The sequence below is a fragment of the Marmota flaviventris genome, assembly GCF_047511675.1.
Source record: "Marmota flaviventris isolate mMarFla1 chromosome 16 unlocalized genomic scaffold, mMarFla1.hap1 SUPER_16_unloc_2, whole genome shotgun sequence".
Taxonomy (NCBI): Eukaryota; Metazoa; Chordata; class Mammalia; order Rodentia; family Sciuridae; genus Marmota; species Marmota flaviventris.
Genome location: NW_027287692.1, coordinates 464552 through 490863, shown reverse-complemented (window position 1 = coordinate 490863; position 26312 = coordinate 464552). Strand labels below are relative to the sequence as shown.

At 41.8% G+C, this 26312-nt stretch overlaps 1 protein-coding gene and 1 pseudogene across 1 annotated transcript; one reads left to right on the top strand and one right to left on the bottom strand.

The window, feature by feature from the left end:
- Positions 1-13351: 13351 nt before the first annotated feature.
- Positions 13352-15075, bottom strand: LOC139703692 (zinc finger protein 420-like). The gene is given in 3 exon segments (XM_071607155.1): positions 13352-13805; positions 13808-14016; positions 14185-15075. Coding segments are annotated over 3 exon segments (1407 nt in total). The 5' UTR covers positions 14997-15075; the 3' UTR covers positions 13352-13419.
- A 2924-nt stretch (positions 15076-17999) lies between these two features.
- On the top strand, positions 18000-22511 carry LOC139703691 (B-cell CLL/lymphoma 9 protein pseudogene; annotated as a pseudogene).
- The last annotated feature ends 3801 nt before the right edge of the window (positions 22512-26312 follow it).

The window sequence follows — 26312 nt, the reverse complement described above, 5'->3', positions numbered from 1 at the left end:
TCTCCATGTAGTCCTCGGCAACCCTGCACATTATGCCATCAGTCTAACTCTTGTTCCCTATCACTTCATGTAGAACCCAGGAGACCAGTAAATTCTGCCATCAATATAACCCCATTTCATTGCTTTTAATATAAAACTTACCAGTACTGTGAGTCTTGACATCACACACACCTAGTTAGCTGGCTCTTCACAAAGGGCTCTAAAACCCTAGGGGACCTGCCAGCATAGAACCCCATTTTCTTGGCACTCCATGAAGAGATTTGCAGCTCTCAGTGTTAACATAAATCTAGGCATTCAAATTTTTGTCTCATGAATTCAAGAAATAAAACTCACAGACACAAAAGTGAGATCAAAGTAACAGATTCATTAGAGTAACATCAGAGCTTCTGAAGGGGAGAGGCCCCAAAGAAAGGCATGCTAATGGGTGTCTGTTGTCTAATAATTTTTTTGTGTGGTGCTGGGGATTGAACCCAGGGCCTTGTGCATGTGAGGCAAGCACTCTACCAACTGAGATACATCCCCAGCCCTTGTCTAGGTGTATGTAAAGGCATATCTGATGGCTGAACACAGGTGACTGTTGGGGTGAAGAATGCTAGCAAACAGCAATCAAGCACTTTAACTCTGGTTTTAATAAGCCAATTAGAAGTGCATACTTTCAATCCCTTATTTACATGCTTAAGAAGATGGCTTTCACCTGGTGTTTTTTGACAACTCTCTTAGAGGAAGTATTTCAGGTAGGGCCTGCTTGTGTTTGGCCATTGTTAGGGGTAAGGACAAGGGTAAATAAGAAAGTGTTGTTATGGCTGCAGTGGTGAGAAACAGATGCAGTTACTCTAGGTCAGAAGAAAGCATTAAGTAGCAAGTCACAGGGTGTATTTTAGACCCAATATCTCTTTTAAGGTTGACATTATCTTCCTTTACCCTCCTGTCCCTCTCCAAGGCCTTTATCTAGGCTGACTATGGGAGATGATAAATTACAGATTCCTATTCTGCACACAGATCTCAGCATTCCTACAAGTCCTGCCAGCATAGGAATCCAGTTCCATGGCACTCCACAAATATTTCTTCATCTTTGTGAATCCTACCATAATAGAATGTCTATTTTCTATCCCTCCACATAGAATCCAGGAGACATCCAAGTGCTGTGTTCATTAAATCCCTAGGTCCCTGCCTCTTTAACATATAGCTCAGGAGCTCTGTGTATCCTGTCATCAATAAAACCCAAGTTTCTTGGCTCTCACCAAGATCTTGGAGTCCTGCAACTCTTGCCATTATGTAACCCCAGAATTGAACATTTTTGCTAGTCCTGACATCAAATAATTCCTGTTATGTGACTCTCCATGTAGGCACAGGGGAAATGCATTATCCTGCCACTAAAAAAAAAAAAATCCCTATTCTCTTGCTCCTCACAAGAACCCCATCATCCCCGAGAATCTTGCCACCAGAGAAATCCAATTCCTGAATCTCCAATAAGAATCCAGAGCATTTGGAGTCTGACCACCAGAATCACATTTCCCTGGGCTTTTACCAAGAGCAGAGGAACCTTGCAAATCCTGACATCATAGACTCTTGGGGCCCTGAGAATTCCACATAAATCCCAACTGTCCTTTGGAATGTGACATCACAGAAATACAGTTCCCTGTGTCTCCAGCAGAGATTAACAAACCTGCAATTCTTGCCATTATGGATCTGCAGTTCTCTGGCTCTCCATATACTGCCAGAAGTCTTTGGAAGTGGGGTCACGCTATCCAAGAACACAAGAGCCCTGACTCTTCATGTAAAACTTGGACATCCATGGTGTCCCATCATCACAGACACCAGTACTGTTTGTTGTTGTTGTTGTTGTTTTCCATGTAGAGATCAATAGCCTTGCATGTATTTCTGTGGGCTCACTTGGTCCAGCTGAAGCCCATGGAACAGCTGAGGAGGGTGTGGCAACAGAGTCGAAAAGAGACCTCCAGAGACCAGTTTCAGAGAACTCGATTCACTGTATTAAAATTGCATAGGCAAACTTTTATGCATAGCCTAATACTGGGCAAATGTATCGGAGGGTCATAATGATCCAATGAGCTAGAAATACACTTATGAGAGGCAACCAATGGGCTAATAGGTCAGTGGCAGAAAAGCAGAAGGAAAAGAACATGTGGTACACCAGAGGGAACCAGAGGGAAGTCAGGTTACCAAGGTGATGGGGCTGAGTGTGGTTAGTATGCTAACCACAACTTCTGGGTTCAGTACGCTGAACCCTGATAGTCCCTCACATAGGAAACAAAGGCCATTTTCCAACCCATGGACCCAACATATTACCATCACAAAAGCCAAGTTTCCTAGCTCTTCACATAGAGCCCAGGAGTAGTAGTGCTGGGAGTCCTTGCATCATTGAGAACAACTTGCCTGTCTATCCATATGAAATCTAGCAGACCTAAAAATCCTAATCCCTGGATTAGTTAGTTGAACTAAACAATCATGCAAATCCTTCCTTCATTAGTAAAACATTTGCCTGTCTCTCCATACAAAACTCAGCAGCCCTATGAGCACAAAAATAAATAGAAATCCAGTTACATGGCTTTCGACTCTTAGCCCCGTGTCTCTGCAAATCCTGTTATCATAGTACCTGTTTCATGGCTTTGAGTAAAGAAAAGCACTCCTGACAATCCTGCAGCCATATAAACAAGTTCCTTGCTCTCTACTTAGAGCTTGTAGCACAGAAAGTACTGCCATCAGAGAATGTCAATTATATACCTCTCCACAATGAGTTTGGCTTCTTTGCACATTGTTCCAATTATATAACACATATTCCATGTCACTCCAATAAGAGTCCACCTATACTGGTAATTCTACCATTAATAGAAACCAAGTTATGGTTCTCCTCATAGAAATTACCAGCACTGTGGGTCCAGCCATTATAGAACCCCAGTCTCCTGGCTATCCACTGAGAGCCCAACAACACTCTGTATCCTTCTATCATAGAACCCAGATTCCTAGGATTCCCACATGAATCCCAGCATTTCTGAGAGTACCTGACTCTCCCTGTGGAACCTACCTAACTTGGGTGTCCTGTAATCCTATAAACCCTGCTTCCCTGGATGTCCACATACAGTCTATCAAACTTGTGATACTTACTATTATAGAACATTCATTCCATTGGAATCAATGGCCCTGGGAATCCTACCATCATAAAATCCAATTTGCCTTGCTATTCACAAAAATCAAGCAGTTTTTAAAAACCCTGCCATCATCAAACTCCAGTTGTATTTATCTCCATGTGGATTCCAGGACCCCTGTGGGATGTCTTATAATAGAATCAATTCCTATCTTTGAACAGAGAGAAAAACAGCCTTGTGAGTCCTCTGATTATATAACAACAATTGCTTGTGTATGAACATGGAGACAATCAGCACTGAGAGTCCTGCCACCTTCAAACTCCAGGTCATTCCATCTCCAAATAGAGATTCCATCATAAAATCCCATTTTCTGGCTCTCCAAGTGGGACTGAGAAACATTGCTAGAACTACAATTGTGGAACTCATGTTCCCCAGATCTTCATAAGGATCCAAGTTTCTCTGGATTTCCTATTACTATAGAATCCAGTTGGTTTAGTCTCCTCAAAGTATTCAGCAAAACCAGAAGTTCTGCTCTTACAGAGCATCAATTATGTGGCTCCACAATGGCCAGTATCCCTACTTTGTTGTATCACAGCATGGTGTGTGAGGCTGGGTTGAGAGCATGGGAATGGGAAAAAAAAAGGTCACATAGACATACACAAGCCCAGATAGTGGAGAGGGGAAATTACATAGAAGGGTGACTACAGCTATTAATAATGCACTATGTATTCAAAGGCAAGAAACTATTCTCAATTTATACCATAATATCAGTGAAAATTATTTCAGTTGAAAGGTGTAATTACTAATTAAAACACATACATGTACTTGCAAGGTTAAAGCATTACACATGTGTACAGATGCTGAATTTCTAGATACAATCTAACAGGCAACAAAGACACTTTACATGGGGTAATGTTTCTTTTAGTAATAATATGGAAGAAAGAGAAAAAGTAAAAGTGATAGGCAAGAAAGAAAGAGAAGAAACTACATTACCAGAATGAGAAGACACCAACACCTGAAACCATGTAGCAGGGGAGTCCTGGGGCAACTTTTCAGGGTCCTGATTGGAAAGTCCCAGACAGAGCATCTTCTCCACAGGTGAGACTCTGAGATCTTATTCCCAGTGGGGCTCTTTAAATACAAGTTAGAGCAAAGAAAACTCCATCCTAAAAACCTGCTTGACCTAGTGATCCCCTCAAGGATCCTTCATCACCACACAAGGACTGGCCAGATCCCTGAAGGAAGTTATATAGCCTTGAGAAGAGTGAATGACTGTTCTCATGAGTGAGCCAGAGCCAAACCCATAGAGGAGTCTGCATACTTTGAATGTTCCATGAAGGACATGCAAAGACCATGCAGGCATGTGGACAGGAACTATCTTTAAAATTTTTCTTAGCTATTTAATATTAAAACTTCCCTCTGAACCTCATAGTTAAAATTCTTACATGTCATGAGAGGACATGGTGGAGATGAGCATGAAAGCTCAAGGCATACCTCTTGAAATGAAGGAAAATGGCTGTGATAGCATAACTGAAAAAGAAATTCAAGGATCATACACATTACTACTTCCACAATCCTCACACATAAAATGTATCATCAGATTGCAATATTTATATATCCAAACCAATTTAAATGAATTTAATGTTCATGTATACTTTGTTGACCTAAAGGGTAACACATGGAGAAAATATAGGGTGATTTTTAGTGTTTTAGTTTTTGAACATGATTTGTATAGTCTAGTGGATCATTTGAATAAAAATTTTGTTTTTCTTTGTGTGCTGGCATGCGTTCCTCTAAGACCTAAAACAGAACAGGTTTAGATTATAGTACCTTATAAGGACTAAATTGTAGAGAAGTTTTGGGTGACTATGCCATACACTCTCAATTTGTACAGAATGCAAAAAGTATAAGAACTATTATAAATTATGAAACAAAATTAGAGGCATTGAAACTCAAAAAACATCTAATGAAATAAATTCTGTGGGCATTTTAAATGTCCTATGAGTATGTCCCCACCATTTTACACTTCTTTTGGTATAATTCCCTGCTGGGTGTCCAAAACTAAACAGGTGGCCCTCTGTTGGGATGTTTTTCTAAATTGTTGCAGGTCACTCAAGTCTCCTCAGGGGTTACTTAGGAAGTTTGTTCATGAGAAACTGCTTGGCTTCTTCAGCCTTCTTTTCTCTACCAACCGGACTTGCCAAGAGCCAGCATGGGTTAGTATCCTATTGACCACATGGCTTCCCACAGAAGCACAGAGAATATTTCCCTCTTCAATGTCCCTCCTTTTCACAGAACATGAACTGTTGGCTCCTAGTCACTGGGGTCTTCATAATTCCCATGATTGGAAGAGCATATGATCTCCAGATTTGTAGGCTCCACAGGAGGACTCTCACTTTATGAGGTAAGTTGTTAAACTTGAAATTCAAGATATGGAAATCTGGTGCTTATTTTCATATCTCTTTATCATTCCTATAACTTTTGCAATTTCCCCACCATTACAAACAGAAAAAATCTAAAAAGACCTGATTTGTGCAAATTATACTTCCTAAATAAATTAAAGTGAGAATAAAATGTATAAAACAATTAACAGAGATGTTATGGCACTACTTATCCTATAGCATGTTTTAGTGTTTCACAGATCCTTTAATAAAATGAAACAGTATGGTATCTGTGACATGACATGATTCCTTATGTGACAGTGTCAACATTTTAACAAACATTCACTTTTATTTAGTTATAAATTGCATACACAATCTTAATACAAGTAAAAATTCACTGTAAGCTGTGCATGGTGGCCCATGCCTGTAATCCTTAGCCTATAATCCTTGGGAAGCTAAGGAAAGAACTTCACAAGTTCAGAGCTTGCCTCAGTGACTTGGCCTTCAACCCAGTGAGAGGGTCTCAAAATGAAAAATAATAAAGGGCTAGAGATGTGCCTCAGTGGTATGCATCCCTGAATTCAATACATGGTGCCAAAAAAATGGAAATTAAAACATTAACATTCAGTACAAAATCCCCCCAAATAGATTCTTCTTAGATTTTCATGACAATATATTTTGACATAGTATACATACAGGGAGTATGATTTATGCTAATCAGTATCATTCTTGTGGTTTTCTATTATGATTAGATTCATTGTGACATATTCATATATGGATATAGGAAAATTCATTCTATTGTCTTTTCTATTCCCATCTGCTCTCCTTTCATTCACTGCCCTGTATAATCCACTGAACTTCTATTCTCCCTCCAACCCACTCATTGTTTTGTGTTAGCGTCCACATATCAAACAGAACACTCAAACTTTGGAATCCTGGGATAGGCTTATTTCACTTAGCATGATAATCTCCAGATCCATCCATTTACCTCCAAGAGTCATAAATTTATTCTTTATTATGACTAAGTAATGTCCCATTGTGCATACTATACCACATGTTCTTTACTTATTTGTCTGCTGAAGGTACCTAGGTTGGTTCCATAGCTTAACTATTGTGAGTTGAGATGTTATAAACATTGATGTGGCTGTACCACTGTAGTATGCTGATTTTAAGCCTTTGGGAAAATACCAAGGAGTGGAATAACTGGGTTGTGTTTTAGTCAGGTTTTTGTTTTGTTTTGTTTTTGGTTTTTTCTGCTGTGACTTTAAGATTTGACGAGCAATTTTCGAGGATAAAAGTTTATTTGGGGGGCTCACATTTTCAGAAGTCTCAAACTACAGATGGCAGGCTCTATTTCTTGGGGTTAGAGGTGAGGCAGAACATCATGGTGGAAGGATATGGTAGAGGGAAGAAGCTCACATGATGATCAACAGGCAGAGGCCCCGCTTGCCAGATGCAAACTTTATACCCCAAAGGAAAGCCCCCAATGACCCACCTCCTCCAGCCATATTCTACCCAACTTCACTTACCACTCACTGAATTACCATCAGGGGATTAATTCACTGATTGGGTTAAGGTTCTCAATCATTTCTCCTCTAAACTTTCTTGCATCATAATGAGCTTTTGGGGGATGCCTTATATCCAAACCATAACACTCAGCCCCTGACCCGCCAAAGCTCATGATCACCTCACAATGCAAAATACTTTTACTCCATTCCCAAGAGTCCCCATAGTCTCAACATCTTAAAGATTGCACAAAAGCTCAAGTCCAAGTCTCCTTTGAGACTCAGAGAAAGCTCACATCACAACACCTGTAAAATTCAGAAGCAACTTGTAAGTATCCAATATCTAAAGGCAGAGAGTAAACATTTCCATAACAAAAAATGAGGGCATAGGAAGAAGGGATGGGAACAAAGCAAGACCAAAAATCCAGCTGGGGAAACAAGTCCTGTAGTTTTGTGTCCAGCATCTGGAGCACATCATGATGTTCTCTTAAAAGGGCTTGTGTAGCTCTGCCCCTGTGGCCTGGTTTGTTGTGGCTCAAGTGGCTTTTCTGTTGGTTTGTCCGCTTCACTCCTATAGCTTTCCACAGAGGATGTTCCATGGTTACTTACATTTCTTAATCTTGGGGGTCTCCATTGCAGCTTTGGTTTCCTCCTCACATCTGCATGCATGGCCCTCTTAGGGGGTACCTACAGGGACTCTGACCCTGCTACACTTTTCCTGACCTCACAGGCCTTCCTTTGAAATCTTGCAGGAAGCCTCCATATCCCCAACTTCAGGATCTTGCATTCCTGCACAACCAGAATGTGGTTGATGTCAAGTCTCCAGGCACCCTGGCTGCAGAAGCCTTGCAGTGCTGAGGTGGCCCATCAAATTGGAAAAAAAAAAAAATTCCTAGGACTCCTGGGGAAGAAGGGTGCCCCACTGGTCTCGTCTCAACAGAATTTTTATTTTTACTCCCTAGAGTCTAAGATGGCATGGTCATACCAATTCCTGAGATGCCCTCAAGCCATCTTTCTCAGAGTCTCTGGGCAAAGTCTTCAGCATTTCTTGAGTGGCAGTAAGGTCCTTAACAATTGCAACTTCCTTAGTCCCAGTTTTACTCCCTCCTTTAAAGTTGAAGTTTTTCAACTCTTTCTGCTTTTGAGTGTTACAATAAACTTGGCTAAAAGCCACAGCAATACCCATGCCACTTCCTAAATGCCACGCTCCTTAGTTTTTAGTTTGATACCATCCTATTTATTTTATTTCAAGATTTTACTTCTTACACTTTAGGAGTCTTTTTGAGAAATTCAGTTCCTAAGCAAACATTATGGATAGTTGAGCCTACATCTTTTTCTATTAGGAACAAGACTCTGGTCTATTGCACAGTCCCTAGGCATTAGATCCACTTTGACTTGTATACAAGGTGAGATGGAGGATAAATTTCATTAAGCTACATATGGATTTCCAGTTTTCACAGCACGATTTGTTGGAAAGGTTATATTTTCTCCAATGTATGATTATGGTACCTTTGTCTAGTATGAGATAACTGTATTTATGTGGGTTTGTCTCTGTGCCTTCCATTCCTTTCCATTAGTCTTCATCTCTGTCTTGGTGCCAATACCATGCTGTTTTGTTACTATAGCTCTGTGGTATATTTTAAGGCCTGCTATTGTGACGTCACCTGCTTTGCTTCTTGCATGGAGGATTGCTTTAGCTATTCTGAGCCTCTTGTTCGTCCAGATGAGCTTCATAGCTGCTTTTTCTATGTGTATTAAGACGTCATTGGAATTTTAATAGGAATTGTATTCAACCTGTAGGGTTTTTGGTAGTATGGCCATTTTGACAAGATTAATTCTGCATACCCAAGAACATGCGTGAGGTTTCCATCTTCTAAGATCTTCAATTTCTTTCTTTCATGTTCTGTAGTTGTCATTGTAGAGGTCTTTCACCACTTTTGTTCGATTGCTTTTCTAATTTCTTTTTTCACTTGACTCATCATTAATGTGCAAGAATACAGTTGATTTAAGTACTTTTTGTTTTCCCCGATTCCTTCTGCTAGTCATTGGTCATTCAATATCAGCCACCAGGTGTTAGAGTAGCTTCTGTTTTATCACTGATTTGTAATTTCATTCCATTATGATCTGACATGCTGCAAGGTATTGTCTCTACTTTTCTGTATTTGCTAAAAGAGTCCTTGTGGCCTAAGATTTGGTCTATTTTAGAGAAGGATGTGTGCTGGTGAAGAGAACGTGTGTTCAGTGATTTAGGGATGAAGTGTTCTATATATGTCTAATAAATCTAAATTATTAATTTTCCTTTTTAGTTCTATAGTCTCCTTTAGTTTTTGTTTGGAGATCTATCCAGGGGTGAAAGAGGCATGTTAAAGTACCTAGTATTATTGTTGTGATCTATTTGAGTATTGAAATTGAGAAGGGTTTTTAATGCATGTAGATGCTCCATAATGTGAGGTATAAATATTTAGGTTTTTTTTTTTTTGATGTATGATTCTCTTAAGCAGTATGAAATAAACTTATTTGCCCCTTCTGATTGACTTTTCCTTGAATCCCTTCATGTGATATGAGAACAGAAACCCCTGCTTACTGAAAAATCCATGTGAATGATATGCTTCTTCTTACCTTTTTACCTCCAGTCTATGGATGTCTTTGCATATGTGAGTCTCTTAAGAACAGCACATTGTTGCATCTTGTTTTTAACCAAATCAGACAGTCTATATCTTTTGATTGAGGCCATTTACATTCAATGGTATCAAGAAATCATTTTTATTGCCTGTCACTTTTTTCCTGTTATAACTTGAATGTTTCTCCTTTGATTGATATTCTTCTAGCACAGTCCTTCCCTTTGCCGCTTTTCAATCTTATTTTTCCATTTCTTCTTCATGAAGCATTTTACTGAATACGTTTTGTCATACAGGCTTTCTGGTTGTGAATTCTATTATTTTATCATAGAAGGTTTTTATTTCACTATCAATTCTAAAATTTAATTTTGCAGGGTATAGTATCCTTAGCTGGCATCCACTTCCTATCAGAGATTGGTAAATATTATTCCAAGACATGCTACCTTTAAGGATCTGGATTGAAAAATCAGCTGAGAGAATGACTGGCATCCCTCTAAATGTGACCTATTTTTCTCTGAAGGGGGTCTAAAATGTATCCATATGCTGTACATTAGGCATTTTTATAATAATGTGCTTTGGTGTGCTTCTGTTGTAATTTTGTATATTTTGGCTCTTCTATGACTTTTTTATTTGATTTTCCATTTGATCCTTGGAGTTTGAGAAAATTTCAGATTATTTGATTGAAAACATTGTATATTCTTTTCATTAGTATCTGTGATGATTCATGAATCCCAATAAATCTTACATTTAGTCTTTTCATGTTCTCCCATATTTCTTGGAAGTTCATCGTAGTCTTAACATCTTTTCTCCAGGGTCAACTTTATTTTCAAAATTTTATAGTTTGTCTTTTTTGCATGAAACTATCTTCCAAGTGGCCTATTCTGCTGGTGATGCTTTCCATTGAATTTTTAATTTGATTTATTGATTCCTTAATTTTGAGAATTTCCTCGTGTTTTTAGAATATCTATATCTTTATTGAAGTGATATTTTCACTTCCTGTGTTTTCTCTGATTTCACTCTTTACACTGTCCTATACCTCACAGATCAGTTTAACTATGAACACTCTAAACTCCTTGTCTGACATTTCTTCCACTCTGATATTGAAGAACTCTGCTATTATAATGTCATGCTTTGGGAAAGTTTGTCCCATGCCTTTTCATATTGTTTTGAGTCTCTACCATCGAACAGTATGGATCTGGGTCAGTTGAGTTTCTACACTGTGGACTTAGAGTGTCCCAGAAGGTTTCCAGTACCACATAGTTTAGAGGAAGACAAATAATAACAACCACTGCAAACAATATATAGCACTAAACCAAATATTTACTGCTATAACATCTAGAATGCTAACTGTCACAATAAACAGAAGTTATGTAATCAGTTGTTACCAACATTAAAAGTAGTAAGTTTGCAAAAAGGTTTACAATTTCAAATGGTGAACAGGGAGGAAAAATTGAAAAAATGTGCAATGGAGTGAGTAGGAGGAAGGAAAGTAGAGAAAAGGAGAGAAAGTAGAAATAAAAAAGTAAAGATGAAAGAGAACTATAGAGTTTGTCTGAGAGCAGAAGAAAGGAGTCTCAATGGAAATAAGTAGAGAAAAATATGTAAAACAGAAATAGAAATAAAACTAAAGGAATACAAAACAAAACTGAAATAACTAAGCAAACATCTTAACCCTCAAAATACTTAACAATGAAAAATGACTGCCTTCTGAAATTGCTACAAGAAATAGAGACAACTATGTGTATGTAAAGTGTCACCTCAGGTCACATTAAACAGAAAAGAAAAAAATTAAAAATACTTCAGTGGAATCAAAGAATTGTTTCCAATGTAGTTCAAAAAAGTCTTGGCTTTCCTTCTCTGCAGTGTTGGGTGGGGTGAGCTGTAGTGTGATCTTTGTTCCACAGACAAGGTGGGGTCACGGGAATATGAGAGTAGATCTAGAAGGCAGAGACCCTGAAGGTGGCCTTTAGACTGAGGTAGAATCCATGTTCTTTTTCAAATGCTCATTAATCTGAGGATTTTAAAATCAGTTCACCTCCAGGGCTCCAACAGTTGCCAGTCCATGATAGGGGACTGCATCCTAGAAATATCCCATTGGATCTATTTGTATGGCTAAGGAGCTAATCCTTTGTACCCTCTGACACCCACTGGCCCCATGTTTTCGGGGTCTCAGGTTGGATCTCCATATTTAATCACTCTCACACCTACCCTTTTGAATTCCTGGCCAGATGAATCTCTCCCAGCTGGTCCTGTGAGCTGCTGGATTCAAGGAACAGGGAGAGCTGGGTAGGATTCCAAAACTTATACATATAAATATGGACTGTTATGGTTTAGATACAAGTTGTCTCTGAAATCTCATGTGAGACACTGTGAAAATGTTCAGAGGTAAATGATTCTAAAACTTAATTTTGCAGGGTATATTATCCTTCGCTGGCATTCTGTATTACCCTGTGTAAAGGCTTCTCCACATCTGATTTCGTTCTGGTCACTTAGGTACACTCTATGTCATGCAATGTGGGTTTTCCAGGCCTATATTTTAGGCCTATGTTGGGTTTGCCTGGAACTGGCTCCCCCAGGTGCCAGCCTCCAGTGGCACAGCTACAAAACGAATTATTTCACTGTCCTCTGCAGGCAGCTGGAGGGATGTGGCTTCTTTTCTGCACTAGGATATGGTGCAGCATACCTTTCAAGCTAGTCTAGAAGTCATTATGCTCCCTGATCTCTCTGTACCCAGACATGTCAGTTCTTTTAATGCCCTTATCCCTCCAATTTTCTCATAGAGGTTCTACTTCAGCTGGTGCTGGGAATTGTTTCCTTATTTTATTGCGTCCAACTTCCTGGGTCCTCCACCTCTTTTGAATGGCCAGTATTAATTCCCAGTAATATCCCTTGTTTTCATACTCCTTGCAGAGAAACTACCTTTCTTGGTTTCATGCATGGAACAACCAGAACAATTACCTTCTCTATTCTGACATCTGGAAATCTCCCCTCAAATATGATAATTCTGATATAAATTATGATAATCATGTTTTCTCCAGTTTTTAAAAGTGAGAGCATTAGGTAATGTTTGATTTAAACTACACTAATATGCTTTCAGTGTGGAACCTTATCTGCACGACACTGTTTCTGTATTTCATTGCTTCTATCACAATATAATAAAGTTTACTAAATCTTAAGCAAAACTTAAAACTTATTATCCTTTTCTTTATTAAAGTAATTTTTCTCAATAGCCTTCACATGCACCACGATATGTGGTATAGATAAGAACTTTAGTATACTTCTTATATTTGAAACGGATTTTTCTAAATTACGTTTTCTGTTATCTAAAGTATATATTTTGAACAAATGTCATTCCATATTAGCTTCCAAGAATGAGGCTTCATATTTTGAAGAAATTTTGAAAATTGATTAGTCTTAGACACATTACTTATATTTTTAGGATTTCTACAAAACTATAAATTCTCCAGGTTTTAGTAACGGTTGAACCATGGCTAAAAGCTTTGATAATTTTTCTTCTTTTTCTTTCCCTCCCTCCCTCCCTCCCTCCCTCTCTCTCTCTCTCCCCCCCCCTCTCTCTCTCTCGTATAAATTCTCGAGGGACTGAACAATATCTGAGTGAACAACTGTTGGAAACTTTGTCAAATTTTTTTTTTTACATTTCTATTTCTATCTGCTATGATTCCTCTGGTGTGGAGTAAGTTTTGAACCATTGTCAGCTGTTGACAGTGGCACGTTTCACTTGTAGAGGTTCTCTCCAGTATGGATTCTCTGATGTAGTGTAAGGCATGGTTTTCAATCAAAACCTTTGACGTTATTTACAATGGTATGGCTTCTGTCCAGTATGAATTCTCTGGTGATCAATAAGGTATGACCTTTGGTTAAAACCTTTGCCACATTTTTCACATTTGTAGAGCTTCCCTCCAATATGAAATTTCTGGTGTTTGGCAAGGGTTGATCTGTGACAAAAAGCTTTGCTACATTCTTCACAGTTATAGGGCCTATCTCCAGTATGACTTTTCTGGTGTTGAGTAAAGATTGATATGTAATTAAAACTCTTGCCACATTCTTCACATGTGTAGGGCCACTCTCCAGTATGAATGCTCTGGTGGTCAGCAAGCTTAGCTCTTTGACTGAAAGCTTTGCCACATTCTTTACAATTGTATGGCTTCTCTCCAGTATGAATTCTCTGGTCACTTTAAGTTGTGATGTTTGAGCGAAACCTTTGCTACATTCTTTACATTTGTAAGGCTTCTCTCCAGTATGAACTCTCTGATGGCTAGTAAGGCTTGATTTTCGACAAAAATCTTTGGCACATTCTTTACATTTGTAGGGCTTCTCTCCCGTATGAATTCTCTGGTGTATAATAAGATTTGATCTGTAATGAAAGCCTTTGCCACATTCTTCACATGTGTAGAGATTTTTTCCAGCGTGATTTTTCTGGTAATACACAAGGTCTGATCTTTGATTAAAAGGTTTGCCACATCCTCCACATTTGTAGGGCTTCTCAACAGTATCAACACTGTGATGTGGAGGAAGGTTTTGAATTTCATTAAAAGTTTTGTTACATTCTTTACATTTGTAGGACTTTTCTCCAGTGTGAATTTTCTGGTGTTCATTAAGATGTGCTCCTTGCTTAAAACCTTTGCCACATTCTTTACATTTGTAGGGGTGCTCTCCAGTATGAATTCTCTGGTGTTGAGTAAGGCCTGCTCTGAAATAAAAGCTTTTGCCACATTCTTTACATTTGTAATGCCGCTCTCCAGTATGAACTCGCTGGTGTTCCTTGAGATATGATCTTTCTTTAAAATCTTTGCCACATTCTTCACATTTGTAGGGTCGCTCTCCAGTATGAATTCTCTGGTGTTGACTAAGGCTTGATTTTTGACTAAAACCTTTGCCACATTTTTCACATTTGTATGGCCACTCGCCAGTGTGAATTCTCTGGTGTATCTTAAAATATGATCTTTGTTGAAAACCTTTGCCACATTCTTCACATTTATAGGGCTTCTCTCCGGTATGAACTCTTTGGTGGTGAGTAAGGGTTAATCTTTGACTAAAACCTTTACCACATTCTTCACATGTGTAGGGCCTCTCTCCAGTATGAATTCTCTGGTGTTCAGCAAGCTTTGATCTTTGATAAAATCTTTTGCCACATTCTTCACATGTATAGGGCCGCTCTCCAGTATGAATTTTCTCATGCTGAGTAAGACTTGATCTTTGACTAAAACCTTTGCCACATTCATCACATTTGTAGGGCCGCTCTCCAGTATGACTTCTCTGGTGTGTTTTAAGTTGTGATGATTGATAAAAACCTTTGCCACATTCTTCACATTTGTAGGGCCACTCCATTGTATGATTTCTCTTGTGTGCAGTAAGCAATGATCTCATATGAAAACCTTTGCCACATTCTTTACAGTTGTACTTCTTTCCATTATAAGAACCTTGGGGTTGAGTAAAGATTGAAAAATTCTTCAAGGATTTGGCATATTCTTCACACTTGTAGGATTTGTCTCCAGTACAAAGTAACTGGCATTGATTATCAAGTGAGCTTTTTGTTCTGTCACAGCTATGAAATCTGAGACGTTCAGAAAGGGTTGAGCAATTATTAATGGCTGTGACACATTCTTTACACTTGCATGGCTTCTCTCCAGCACAAATACTCTGATGCTTAACAGGGGGTGATCTTTGATTAAAACTTTTGCCACATTCTTTAAATTTGTAGGGTTTATCACTGTCATAGTATCTGTGGGGTTTAGAAAAGGTTGAATGATTAAATGCGTTGATACATTCTTTGAACTCATAGGACTCCCTTCCAGTATGAATTCTCTTCTATTGAGTAAGTTTTGCAATTTAATTAAGTGCTTCTTCATATACCTTACACTTGCAAGTCTTGTATTGCCTGTGAATTATTTGGATGGATACTTAAGTTTTAAGCACTGAAGTAAGACTTCACATTGTTCATCTTTGGAAAGGTTCTTTGAAAAATGGAGCATATTAATGATTTATGGCATTGCAACCTATACTAAAATTTTTGAGTTTCTTTTTATTCATAATTTTTATCACCAATACAAACACACTAGTACTTAATTAGAGTAGTCACCTGGCTAAAGGTGTTTCACTACATATGTAGCATACTTTCTGGAAATCTATGTCTGAATTTCCATGAAGGAGTAAGAACCTCTCTACAATCATTGAAATTGTATGTATGGACACAAGGAGAAATTATTGCTTTATGGCAGAATAATGAACATTTGGAAAAGAAACTCTCAAAAGGACCACTTTTAGAAACTTGTCTTTCACATTTAAATCTCTTTTCTCTACAAAAGTTTGACTAGAATTGGTCAAGTTAAAAATTGAAGCATGTACTAGGATCTCTTTTCAGATTTTCAACATTTCCTTTCAGAGGAAATGTATGTTTCAGAGACTGCTGTGGGGGCTAGGGTTGTGGCTCAGTGGCAGAGCACTTGCCTAGCATGTGTGAGGCACTGGGTTTGATTCTAAGTACCACATATAAATAAATAAAATAAATATCCATCAACAACTAGAAAAAAAAAAAAAGACTGCTGTGTACATATTTTTAAAGACATAGAAAGCCCCCAAAAAGTAACTGGCATAAGTGAATTCTTTTCTGAGATGTTAAATGTTCATAATATCTATTAGCAATGAAGTTTTCATTATGAAGTCACTGCTAATTTGTTTTGTCCTTTGTAATATTATTTCTGACCTTCACTCTCACTTATAGTTTCCCATGTTTTTCTTAGTTGTAAGTAGTCAAAGTCCCAATTTCCATACCTTCCCTTCATCATTCTTTGAAACAAATATTTTATTCCCTGCTCTGGTGGAGATTCATGCATATGATGAGAAGTCCTGGCTGAAATAAACAAAAATAACAATTATTATACTTATTAAACTGGGATGAATAAATACATTTTGAAAACATAACATATAAAATTATACCCATGTCAGGACATCTGCAGGAAATCCAAGGCCATCATTACTCCAGAAATAAATAGACTAAGAAAAATGGAGAGACAGAAATACTCTGTGAGTACTGTCCAAAACCATCTTAGAGAACATAGGGTCCAAGATGAGTACATTACTAAGAAGAGTGATATAGTAGTGGGAAGGAAACTGTGTTACTTTTATCAACCAACCCTCCCCTCCCCCATAATATAGCATTGTGCAATTAGAAAAAAATTTATCAACTCCCTTCCCTCTCAGTATTATATGTGAAATATGAAGCACAAGCAAACATTTGTGGCTTTCTTGAGGACTGTCTAAAAACTGGTTTCTCTCTGCCATGACAGAGATCTAGAGAAAAGAGATTTTGAATGACAATACCACAAAGATGTTCAAGAAGGGTAAAAGCCAACGGAATCTCAAGAAAAAATACAGAGAAAATTCTTAGTATTGAAAAACACACACGCTTCAAAAAGATTCACCATTAAAAAAAGCTTGAGAGGCAATTAAAAACCTGGCACAGCCTATGACCATATTACCTGGAAGAAGCCAACACATGGTGATCAAGACATAGAGCTTGTATTTTACATTTTTAAATATTTGTTATTTATAGACTTATTTTATTGACAAATTAAGTTCTAAGTATATATGAAGTATGCCATGTATTTAAAAGTATACATGCGGTGAGTGGCCCCGGGGAGGGAGGCGGGCGGGGCGCGGGGTCGGGCTGCGGCCCGGGGCCGGGCGGGCGCCCGCGGGGGTGCGCCGGGCCGAGCGGGGCGCGGGGCCGGGGAGGCCACGGGAGCGCCCGCGGGGCCGGGGACGCGGGGCGGAGCGCGGCCGCGGCCGAGGCGGGAACCCGCGGACCCGGAGCGTGCGGCGCAGGAGAGTTCGCGGGCCGCGGCGGCGGGCGGCGGGCGGGTGCCTAGGGGCGGGCCGGCAGGTGAGGTCGCGGCGGCCCGGGCGCCCGCAGCGGAGCGGCCGCTGCCTTCCAAAGTTGCCGCGACTGCTAAGATGTCACCGAGATCATTCTCAGAAAGCTCTTGTGTCCTGATGTAGAAGAAGAGAGCAAATTGGACACCTTGAAAGGTGAGATCACCTTTAAGAAAGGGGTTCCCGGACTCCCCACCTCCAGGATGAGCACTGCAGTGTCGTGACCCCGGGGGTTTCCAGTGCCCTGGAGATGCGAGATTTTCCTTTGGCAGCAGGAGGCACACACCCAGAGAATGCGGGAGCTGCAAGGAGAAAGGACCCACTTCCCCAGCAGAGAAAAACAAAGAGGAAAAAGGTGTACAGGTGGTCAGTGCTGAGGGACACGCCAAGCAAGCAGTGGGCCGCTGCTGCTGCTCCCAGCAGCTGCTTCTGCGATAGCCCGAGAGGAACTCGGTGAGCCCGTCCCTGTTTGTGACTGCAAGCTCAGGATTTCAATCAATGCATTCCAGTAACCCTAAAGTGAGGAACTCTCCATCAGGAAACGCACAGAGTAGCCCTAAGTCAAAGCAGGAGGTGATGGTCCGTCCCCCTACAGTGATGTCCCCATCTGGAAACCCCCAGCTGGATTCCAAATTCTCCAATCAGGGTAAACAGGGGGGCTCAGCCAGCCAATCCCAGCCATCCCCCTGTGACTCCAAGAGTGGGGGCCATACCCCTAAAGCACTCCCTGGCCCAGGTGGGAGCATGGGGCTGAAGAATGGGGCTGGAAATGGTGCCAAGGGCAAGGGGAAAAGGGAGCGAAGTGTTTCCGCCGACTCCTTTGATCAGAGAGATCCTGGGACTCCAAACGATGACTCTGACACGAAAGAATGTAATTCTGCTGACCATATAAAGTCCCAGGATTCCCAGCACACACCACACTCCATGACCCCATCGACCGCCACAGTTCCCAGGTCTTCCACCCCTTCCCATGGCCAAGCTACTGCCCCAGAGCCCACACCTGCTCAGAAGACTCCAGCCAAAGTGGTGTATGTGTTTTCTACTGAGATGGCCAATAAAGCTGCCGAAGCCGTGTTGAAGGGCCAGGTTGAGACCATCGTCTCTTTCCACATCCAGAACATCTCCAGCAGCAAGGCGGACAGAAGCACAGCCCCTCTGAATACACAGATATCTGCCCTTCGCAATGATCCGAAACCTCTCCCACAACAACCCCCAGCTCCAGCCAACCAGGACCAGAATTCTTCCCAGAACACCAGACTGCAGCCAACTCCACCCATTCCGGCACCAGCACCCAAGCCTGTGGCACCCCCACGTCCCCTGGACCACGACAGTCCTGGGGTGGAGAATAAACTGATTGCTCCTGTGGGCAGTCCTGCCAGTTCCACTCCGTTGCCTCCGGACGGCCCCGGGCCAAACTCAACGCCCAACAATCGAGCAGTGACCCCTGTCTCCCAAGGGAGCAGTAGCTCTTCGGCAGATCCCAAAGCCCCTCCACCCCCATCAGTGTCCAGTGGCGAGCCCCCCACACTGGGAGAAAACCCCGACGGCCTGTCTCAGGAGCAGCTGGAGCACCGTGAGCGCTCCTTGCAGACCCTCAGAGACATCCAGCGTATGCTCTTCCCTGATGAGAAAGAATTCTCAGGAGGACAGAGTGGGGGGCCCCAGCAGAATCCTGGGGTATTAGATGGACCTCAGAAAAAAACAGAAGGGCCAATCCAGGCCATGATGGCTCAGTCCCAAAGCCTGGGTAAGGGTCCTGGGCCCCGGACAGATGTGGGAGCTCCCTTTGGCCCTCAAGGACATAGAGATGTACCCTTTTCTCCAGATGAAATGGTTCCACCTTCTATGAACTCCCAGTCTGGGCCCATCGGGCCTGACCACCTGGAGCACATGACCCCTGAGCAGATGGCGTGGCTGAAGCTGCAGCAGGAGTTCTACGAGGAGAAGAGGAGGAAGCAGGAGCAAGTGGTGGTGCAGCAGTGCTCCCTGCAGGACGTGCTGGTCCACCCGCACGGGCCGAGGGCTGTGGGCCGAGGGCCGCCCCCTCCCTACCAGGTGACCCCTGGTGAAGGCTGGGCACCCGGGGCTGCAGAGCCGTTCTCTGATGGAATCAGCATTTCGCATTCTCTGCCCCCCAGGGGCATGGCTCCCCATCCCAACATGCCAGGGAGCCAGATGCGCCTCCCGGGATTTGCAGGAATGATAAACTCTGAAATGGAGGGGCCAAACGTGCCCAACCCTGCGTCTAGACCAGGCCTCTCTGGAGTCAGTTGGCCAGACGATGTGCCAAAAATCCCAGATGGTCGAAACTTCCCTCCCGGCCAAGGTGTCTTCAGCGGTCCTGGCCGAGGGGAGCGCTTCCCAAACCCCCAAGGATTGTCTGAAGAGATGTTTCAGCAGCAGCTGGCAGAGAAGCAGCTGGGTCTCCCCCCAGGGATGAGCATGGAAGGCATCAGGCCCAGCATGGAGGTGAACAGGGTGATCCCAGGCTCCCAGCGCCACATGGAGCCCGGGAACAATCCCATCTTCCCGCGGATACCAGTCGAGGGCCCGCTGAGTCCTTCCAGGGGCGACTTTCCAAAAGGAATGCCTCCACAGATAGGCCCTGGTCGGGAACTTGAGTTTGGGATGGTTCCTGGTGGGATGAAGCATCTGAATGTCAGCGTGGGACCCAGCCCTCAGATGATACCTCAGAAGATGAGAGAGGCTGGCGCGGGCCCTGAGGAGTCGATGAAGTCCCGCCCAGGCGGCTCAGACATGCTGCCTGCCCAGAAGAAGATGGTTCCCCTGCCATTTGGTGAGCACCCTCAGCAAGAGTATGGCATGGGCCCCAGGCCATTCCTTCCCATGTCTTAGGGTCCAGGCAGCGGCAGTGGCTTGCGGAATCTCAGAGAATCAATTGGGCCCGACCAAAGGACTAACAGCCGGCTCAGTCATATGCCACCACTACCTCTCAACCCCTCGAGTAACCCCACCAGCCTCAACCCAGCTCCCCCCGTCCAGCGTGGCCTGGGACGCAAGCCCCTGGATATATCTGTGGCAGCCAGCCAGGTGCATTCCCCAGGCATCAACCCTCTGAAGTCTCCCACGATGCACCAAGTGCAGTCCCCGATGCTGGGCTCACCCTCGGGGAACCTCAAGTCCCCCCAGACTCCGTCGCAGCTGGCAGGCATGCTGGCAGGCCCAGCTGCTGCTGCTTCCATTAAGTCCCCCCCTGTTTTGGGGTCTGCTGCTGCTTCGCCTGTTCACCTCAAGTCTCCATCACTTCCTGCCCCGTCACCTGGAGTCCTGGGATTCCTCCAAACCATAAAGCTCCCCTCACCATGGCCTCCCCAGCCATGCTGGGAAGTGTAGAGTCAGGTGGCCCTCCACCGCCTACAGCCAGCCAGCCTGCCTCCGTGAATATCCCTGGAAGTCTTCCCTCGAGCACACCTTACACTATGCCTCCAGAGCCAACCCTCTCCCAGAACCCTCTCTCAATTATGATGTCTCGAATGTCCAAGTTCGCAATGCCCAGTTCGACCCCATTGTACCATGATGCCATCAAGACTGTGGCCAGCTCTGATGACGACTCCCCTCCAGCCCGTTCTCCCAACCTGCCGTCAATGAACAACATGCCAGGAATGGGCATTAATACACAGAATCCTCGAATTTCAGGTCCAAACCCCGTGGTTCCGATGCCAACCCTCAGCCCAATGGGAATGACCCAGCCACTTTCTCACTCCAATCAGATGCCCTCACCGAATGCTATGGGACCCAACATACCTCCTCATGGGGTCCCAATGGGGCCTGGCTTGATGTCACACAACCCTATCATGGGGCATGGGTTCCAGGAGCCTCCGATGGTACCTCAAGGACGGATGGGTTTCCCCCAGGGCTTCCCTCCAGTACAGTCTCCTCCACAGCAAGTCCCGTTCCCTCACAATGGCCCCAGTGGAGGACAAGGCAATTTCCCAGGAGGGATGGGTTTCCCAGGAGATGGCCCCCTTGGCCGCCCCAGCAACCTGCCCCCAAGTTCAGCAGATGCAGCACTTTGCAAACCCGGAGGCCCAGGGGGTCCCGACTCCTTCACTGTCTTGGGGAACAGCCTGCCTTCGGTGTTTACAGACCCAGATCTGCAGGAGGTCATCCGACCTGGAGCCACCGGAATTCCTGAGTTTGACCTATCCCGCATTATTCCATCTGAGAAACCTAGCCAGACTCTGCAGTATTTCCCTCGAGGGGAAGTCCCAGGCCGTAAACAGCCCCAGGGGCCTGGACCTGGTTTTTCGCACATGCAGGGGATGATGGGTGATCAAGCCCCCAGAATGGGACTAGCATTACCTGGCATGGGAGGTCCAGGGCCAGTGGGAACTCCGGACATCCCTCTTGGTACGGCTCCATCCATGCCAGGCCACAACCCAATGAGACCACCAGCCTTTCTCCAGCAAGGCATGATGGGACCTCACCATCGGATGATGTCACCAGCACAATCTACAATGCCCGGCCAGCCCACCCTGATGAGCAATCCAGCTGCTGCCGTGGGCATGATTCCTGGCAAGGATCGGGGGCCTGCTGGGCTGTACACACACCCCGGGCCTGTGGGCTCCCCGGGAATGATGATGTCCATGCAGGGCATGATGGGACCCCAACAGAACATCATGATCCCCCCCCAGATGAGGCCCCGGGGCATGGCTGCTGACGTGGGCATGGGTGGATTCAGCCAAGGACCTGGCAACCCAGGAAACATGATGTTTTAAGCTGCTAAGATTGGATGTGCCGATGCTTGTCGAGATGAGATTCCAGGTCCTGAGAGCTGCTCGGAGGGAGCGCCAGGAGTGCTGATGTTGGTCATGCAATAGGGGGACAGAGACCCGAGGGCTGCTTTGGGGGAGGGAACTCGAGAATGTATGGATCTATCTGAAAACAAATTATTCGTTTAATCAACAGGTGTGTTTTTTTTAAGATTTATTTTTTAAAAATTATTTTTGTGGACTTGGGTATCCCATGATGGCACCTACTTTTGGGAATCTGTAGCCATGCTTTGAGAATCACCATCGGTCACGTGTTGCACCGTTCTCTGTATGTTTACGTCCTTTGGACTGGCTTCTCCCAGGATTCTTTTGTTTGTTTTTTTTGTTTGTTTGTTTTTGTTTTTTAAATTTGGGCTTTATTTTTTTGTGTGTACTGTACTATATTGTAAAAGGGATTTTAGCAGAGACGTTAGTCTTTGGGGCAAGAGGAGAACAGGAATGCTGGGCTGTTTACTTTAGGTGGAGAATCCATCTTCAGACTTTGGACTATTTTCTTTCAACTCCAGTGTATAGAAAAACCAAACTACGACCTCAGAGCAGAGTATTAATGAAAAGCACAAAAAAGGAACTAAGTTCAGCGAGGGGTGGGGGGAGGGGGGAAATTTTTCTTTTTAAAAATAATGAAGCTTAGGACATTTGTTTCAGTTCGCGTGCTCGTCAGCACTGTCTGTCTCTCCCAGTACACAAACCCGCCATCAGGTCTTCTCTGTTTCCCCCACGCTTCCCGTCTTAGCTAAGTGTGTTCTCCTCCCTCGGGCCCTCCTCTCCTCTCCCCTGTGGCAGCTGCAATACCTGGTGTTCTGCTGGGGACTGCTCCAGCGAAGCCCTGCTCCTGCCGGGTGTCCTCCGGGCCCTGCAGGGGAGCTCTGTCCTGGGAGGGCCCTTGGCCTTCTCCCTTGGCCTTCCCACCCCCAGCCCACTCTCCCTGCCCACCTCATTTTCTGTTCTCTTTTTATTAGGAATTCCCAAGTGAATTTTATTAATGTGGGAGTGGAACAGATGCTAAAAGCTACCCAGGATTTTGTTTTTGTTTTAGATTTTGTGGTTCCTTCCCCTTCCTCCCCTCCCATGCGTAAAACGTTCTGTGTGACCTCCATTAAATTTGGTACAAAACCACTCGCCAGAGCTGTGGTGTCAGAAAAATAAACTATATTGTTTCTTACCAAAAAAATAAATAAATAAATAAAAGTATACATGCATGGTGAAATGACTAAACCTAGTGAATTAATGCATGCATTATTTCATATAATTATCAGTTTTGTGCTTAGAAATCATTACATTAATTCTATTAGCATTTATCAAGAGTACAATACATTATGCTTATCATGTAGTAAATACAACTATAACTATTGACCTGATGCACAATTAAAAAAAAAAAAAAAAAAAAAATCACAGACTTTGACCAACACTGTGCCAATACTCCACAAATCCCAATACCTGGTGAACACAATTTTATTCTGCATTTCTAACTTCCAGATGCTTCTGCAGCAGACTTTCTGTGTCTGCCTTATTTAACTTAATGCAAATTCTGCATATTCATCTCAGGTCACCTCAAATGACACATTATCTCTTTTAAGGTTAAATATTAATCATGTAGAAATATCAAAGTTTTTCTCATTCAATCACTGATAGGTACATAAGGTAAATCCATATTTGACTATTGTGAACAATGTTTCCACTGAACTTGGCAGTGGAGTAATCTCCTCAACATGCTGATTTAATCTCTTGAGGATACATATTTAGTACTTACATTTGGGGATACAGGGTCATTCAACTTCTAATCTTTTTATGTACAATGCTTCAGATTAAAGCCATGGGTGCTGCATCACTGAACTACAACACAGCCTATTAAAAATTGTTTATTTTGAGACATGGTGTCACTAAGTTGCTGTGATTTGCCTCAAACCTGAAATCCTCTTGCACAGCTTCCCAATTAGCTGGGATTACAAGCATGCAGCACTTTACTTGCCTCATTTTCATTTACTTAAAACTTCCATACTATTTTAAAAAATGAGTATATAATCTACTGTTGGTTGGTTTTTAAATGAACAAACCAATTAAAAAGACTACAGCACACAAAGAAAAACTTGGTTTTATAAAGGTAACAAAAAAAAATAGGAATTAAACATTAGGAAAATGGGAGTTATTAGTAATTACTAAATGACCTTTGAAAGAGGTTTAGTGAGCTAATCCAGAACACAGAGAATTGAATACAATTTAGACAAAATTTGTTAACAGAAACAAGCAGAAATTGTATACGTAAAGAGTTCCTTTAAAAAACTGTCTGAGAGAATCAGAGGAGGTTGTGCACAGCTGTGATCCCATCAACCTGAGAGTCTGGGCCAGGAGGCCATCCTTAGCAACATAATAAGGTCCTGTCAAAAATTTTACAAAATGAAAACAGCTGAAGATGTTATTGAGTTGTAAAGCACTGCTTAGTTAAATCCCTTATGCTAGTGAAAAAGTTTGAGATATTACAAATATCATAAACAAAACAAATCAAGATCCAAGAAGCTCAATTATCTTCAAGTGGGGGGGGGGGGCGATCTCAAGAATTATTTAATCAAAGTTTTAAAAATTTAGAAGAAATCTTGAGGACACCAAGAGAAAAAAAGATGTGTCTAACAATACTGAAAGGAATGAGGAATATTGCCAAAGGAGTAAAAGAATAAAACTACCAACCAAGATTATTATGTGCAGAAATACTAGATTTAAAAAATAAAGAATTTAAAGATATGTAAATACCCAAAAGTTTATCACCACTAGATCTATCCTCGAAAAAACTCTAAAGGGAATTCTTCATGCTGAAAAATAAATCTGCACAACAACAAGTCATATGAAACTGTAAAGTTTTCTTGGCAAACAAAAAGTCCCATACAATGCTACTTTACTATAATGATGGGTTATAAAAAAAAAAATTAATTTTGCAATAAAATTTCAAAGACAAAAGTATAAAAATCAACATAAACCTGTTAATGGGAATGTGATATAAAACTGCAGTAACATAATTTTGAAATGATATATAAATATACGGGACTTTTATATTGAATTGAAGTTAATTTGTCACCAATTTAAAATATAATGTAAACTTTATAAAGTTTCAATGTAAATGACAAAATGAATCCCCATAAAATGTGTAAACAGAAGTGAGAGAGGAATGAAAACATGTCACCATGAAAAGCAATGAACCACAAATGAAACCATTAAGAAAAGTAGAAAAAACAATTATAAGAAATATAGAAAACTGCTTACAAAGTAGGAGTAGTGATTTCTAAATATTGAGAAATTTACTTGATTACAAATGCATTATTACCAAACCTCAATCAAAACAAAAAGCTTGAGTAACAGAATTAAAACTACAAAAATACAATGGTATGTAATCTACAGGAGACTCTATATCTAGGACTCAAAAAAAGTGAAAGCAAAAGAATATAAAAATGTTACATACAAAAGTGACCAAAAGAAAGCTGGGTCACTAAGCTATGGTATGCAAAACATAGTTTTAAACAAAAAGTTACATGAGATCAAAAAATAGACTTCAACTTAAAAAAATTAAAAAGAGGCAAAGTAGAATACTATATAAAGATAAAAGGTACTTTTCCTTTGGATACTGCAATAAGAATAGATACACTTTTCACTCATTTAAATAATACTTCCCAGATAGAAAAGGGTAAGAATGAAAGAAGTGAATAAAGAAATAGAAAGCAACGCTATAAAACTAGGAGACACAAATTCCCATTTGCTGTGAAGTCCAACAAAATGGTAATCACAAAAGACTGAAATTTAAACCAATTTGACTTATATACTCAAAGGTATTACTAGCAAATGGACCATTATACTAGATAGACTAACTTACAGGGAATAAAATAAAGGTTAATTGGAGATGAAGATATTAAAACTATTTTGTAGACATCATAGAATAAAATTAGAAATCAAAAGTGGAAGGAAAGTTCAAAAATATGTGGCAGTGGATTGAATATACTCAAAGCTATCTGGAGACTCCACGTAATATCTATCA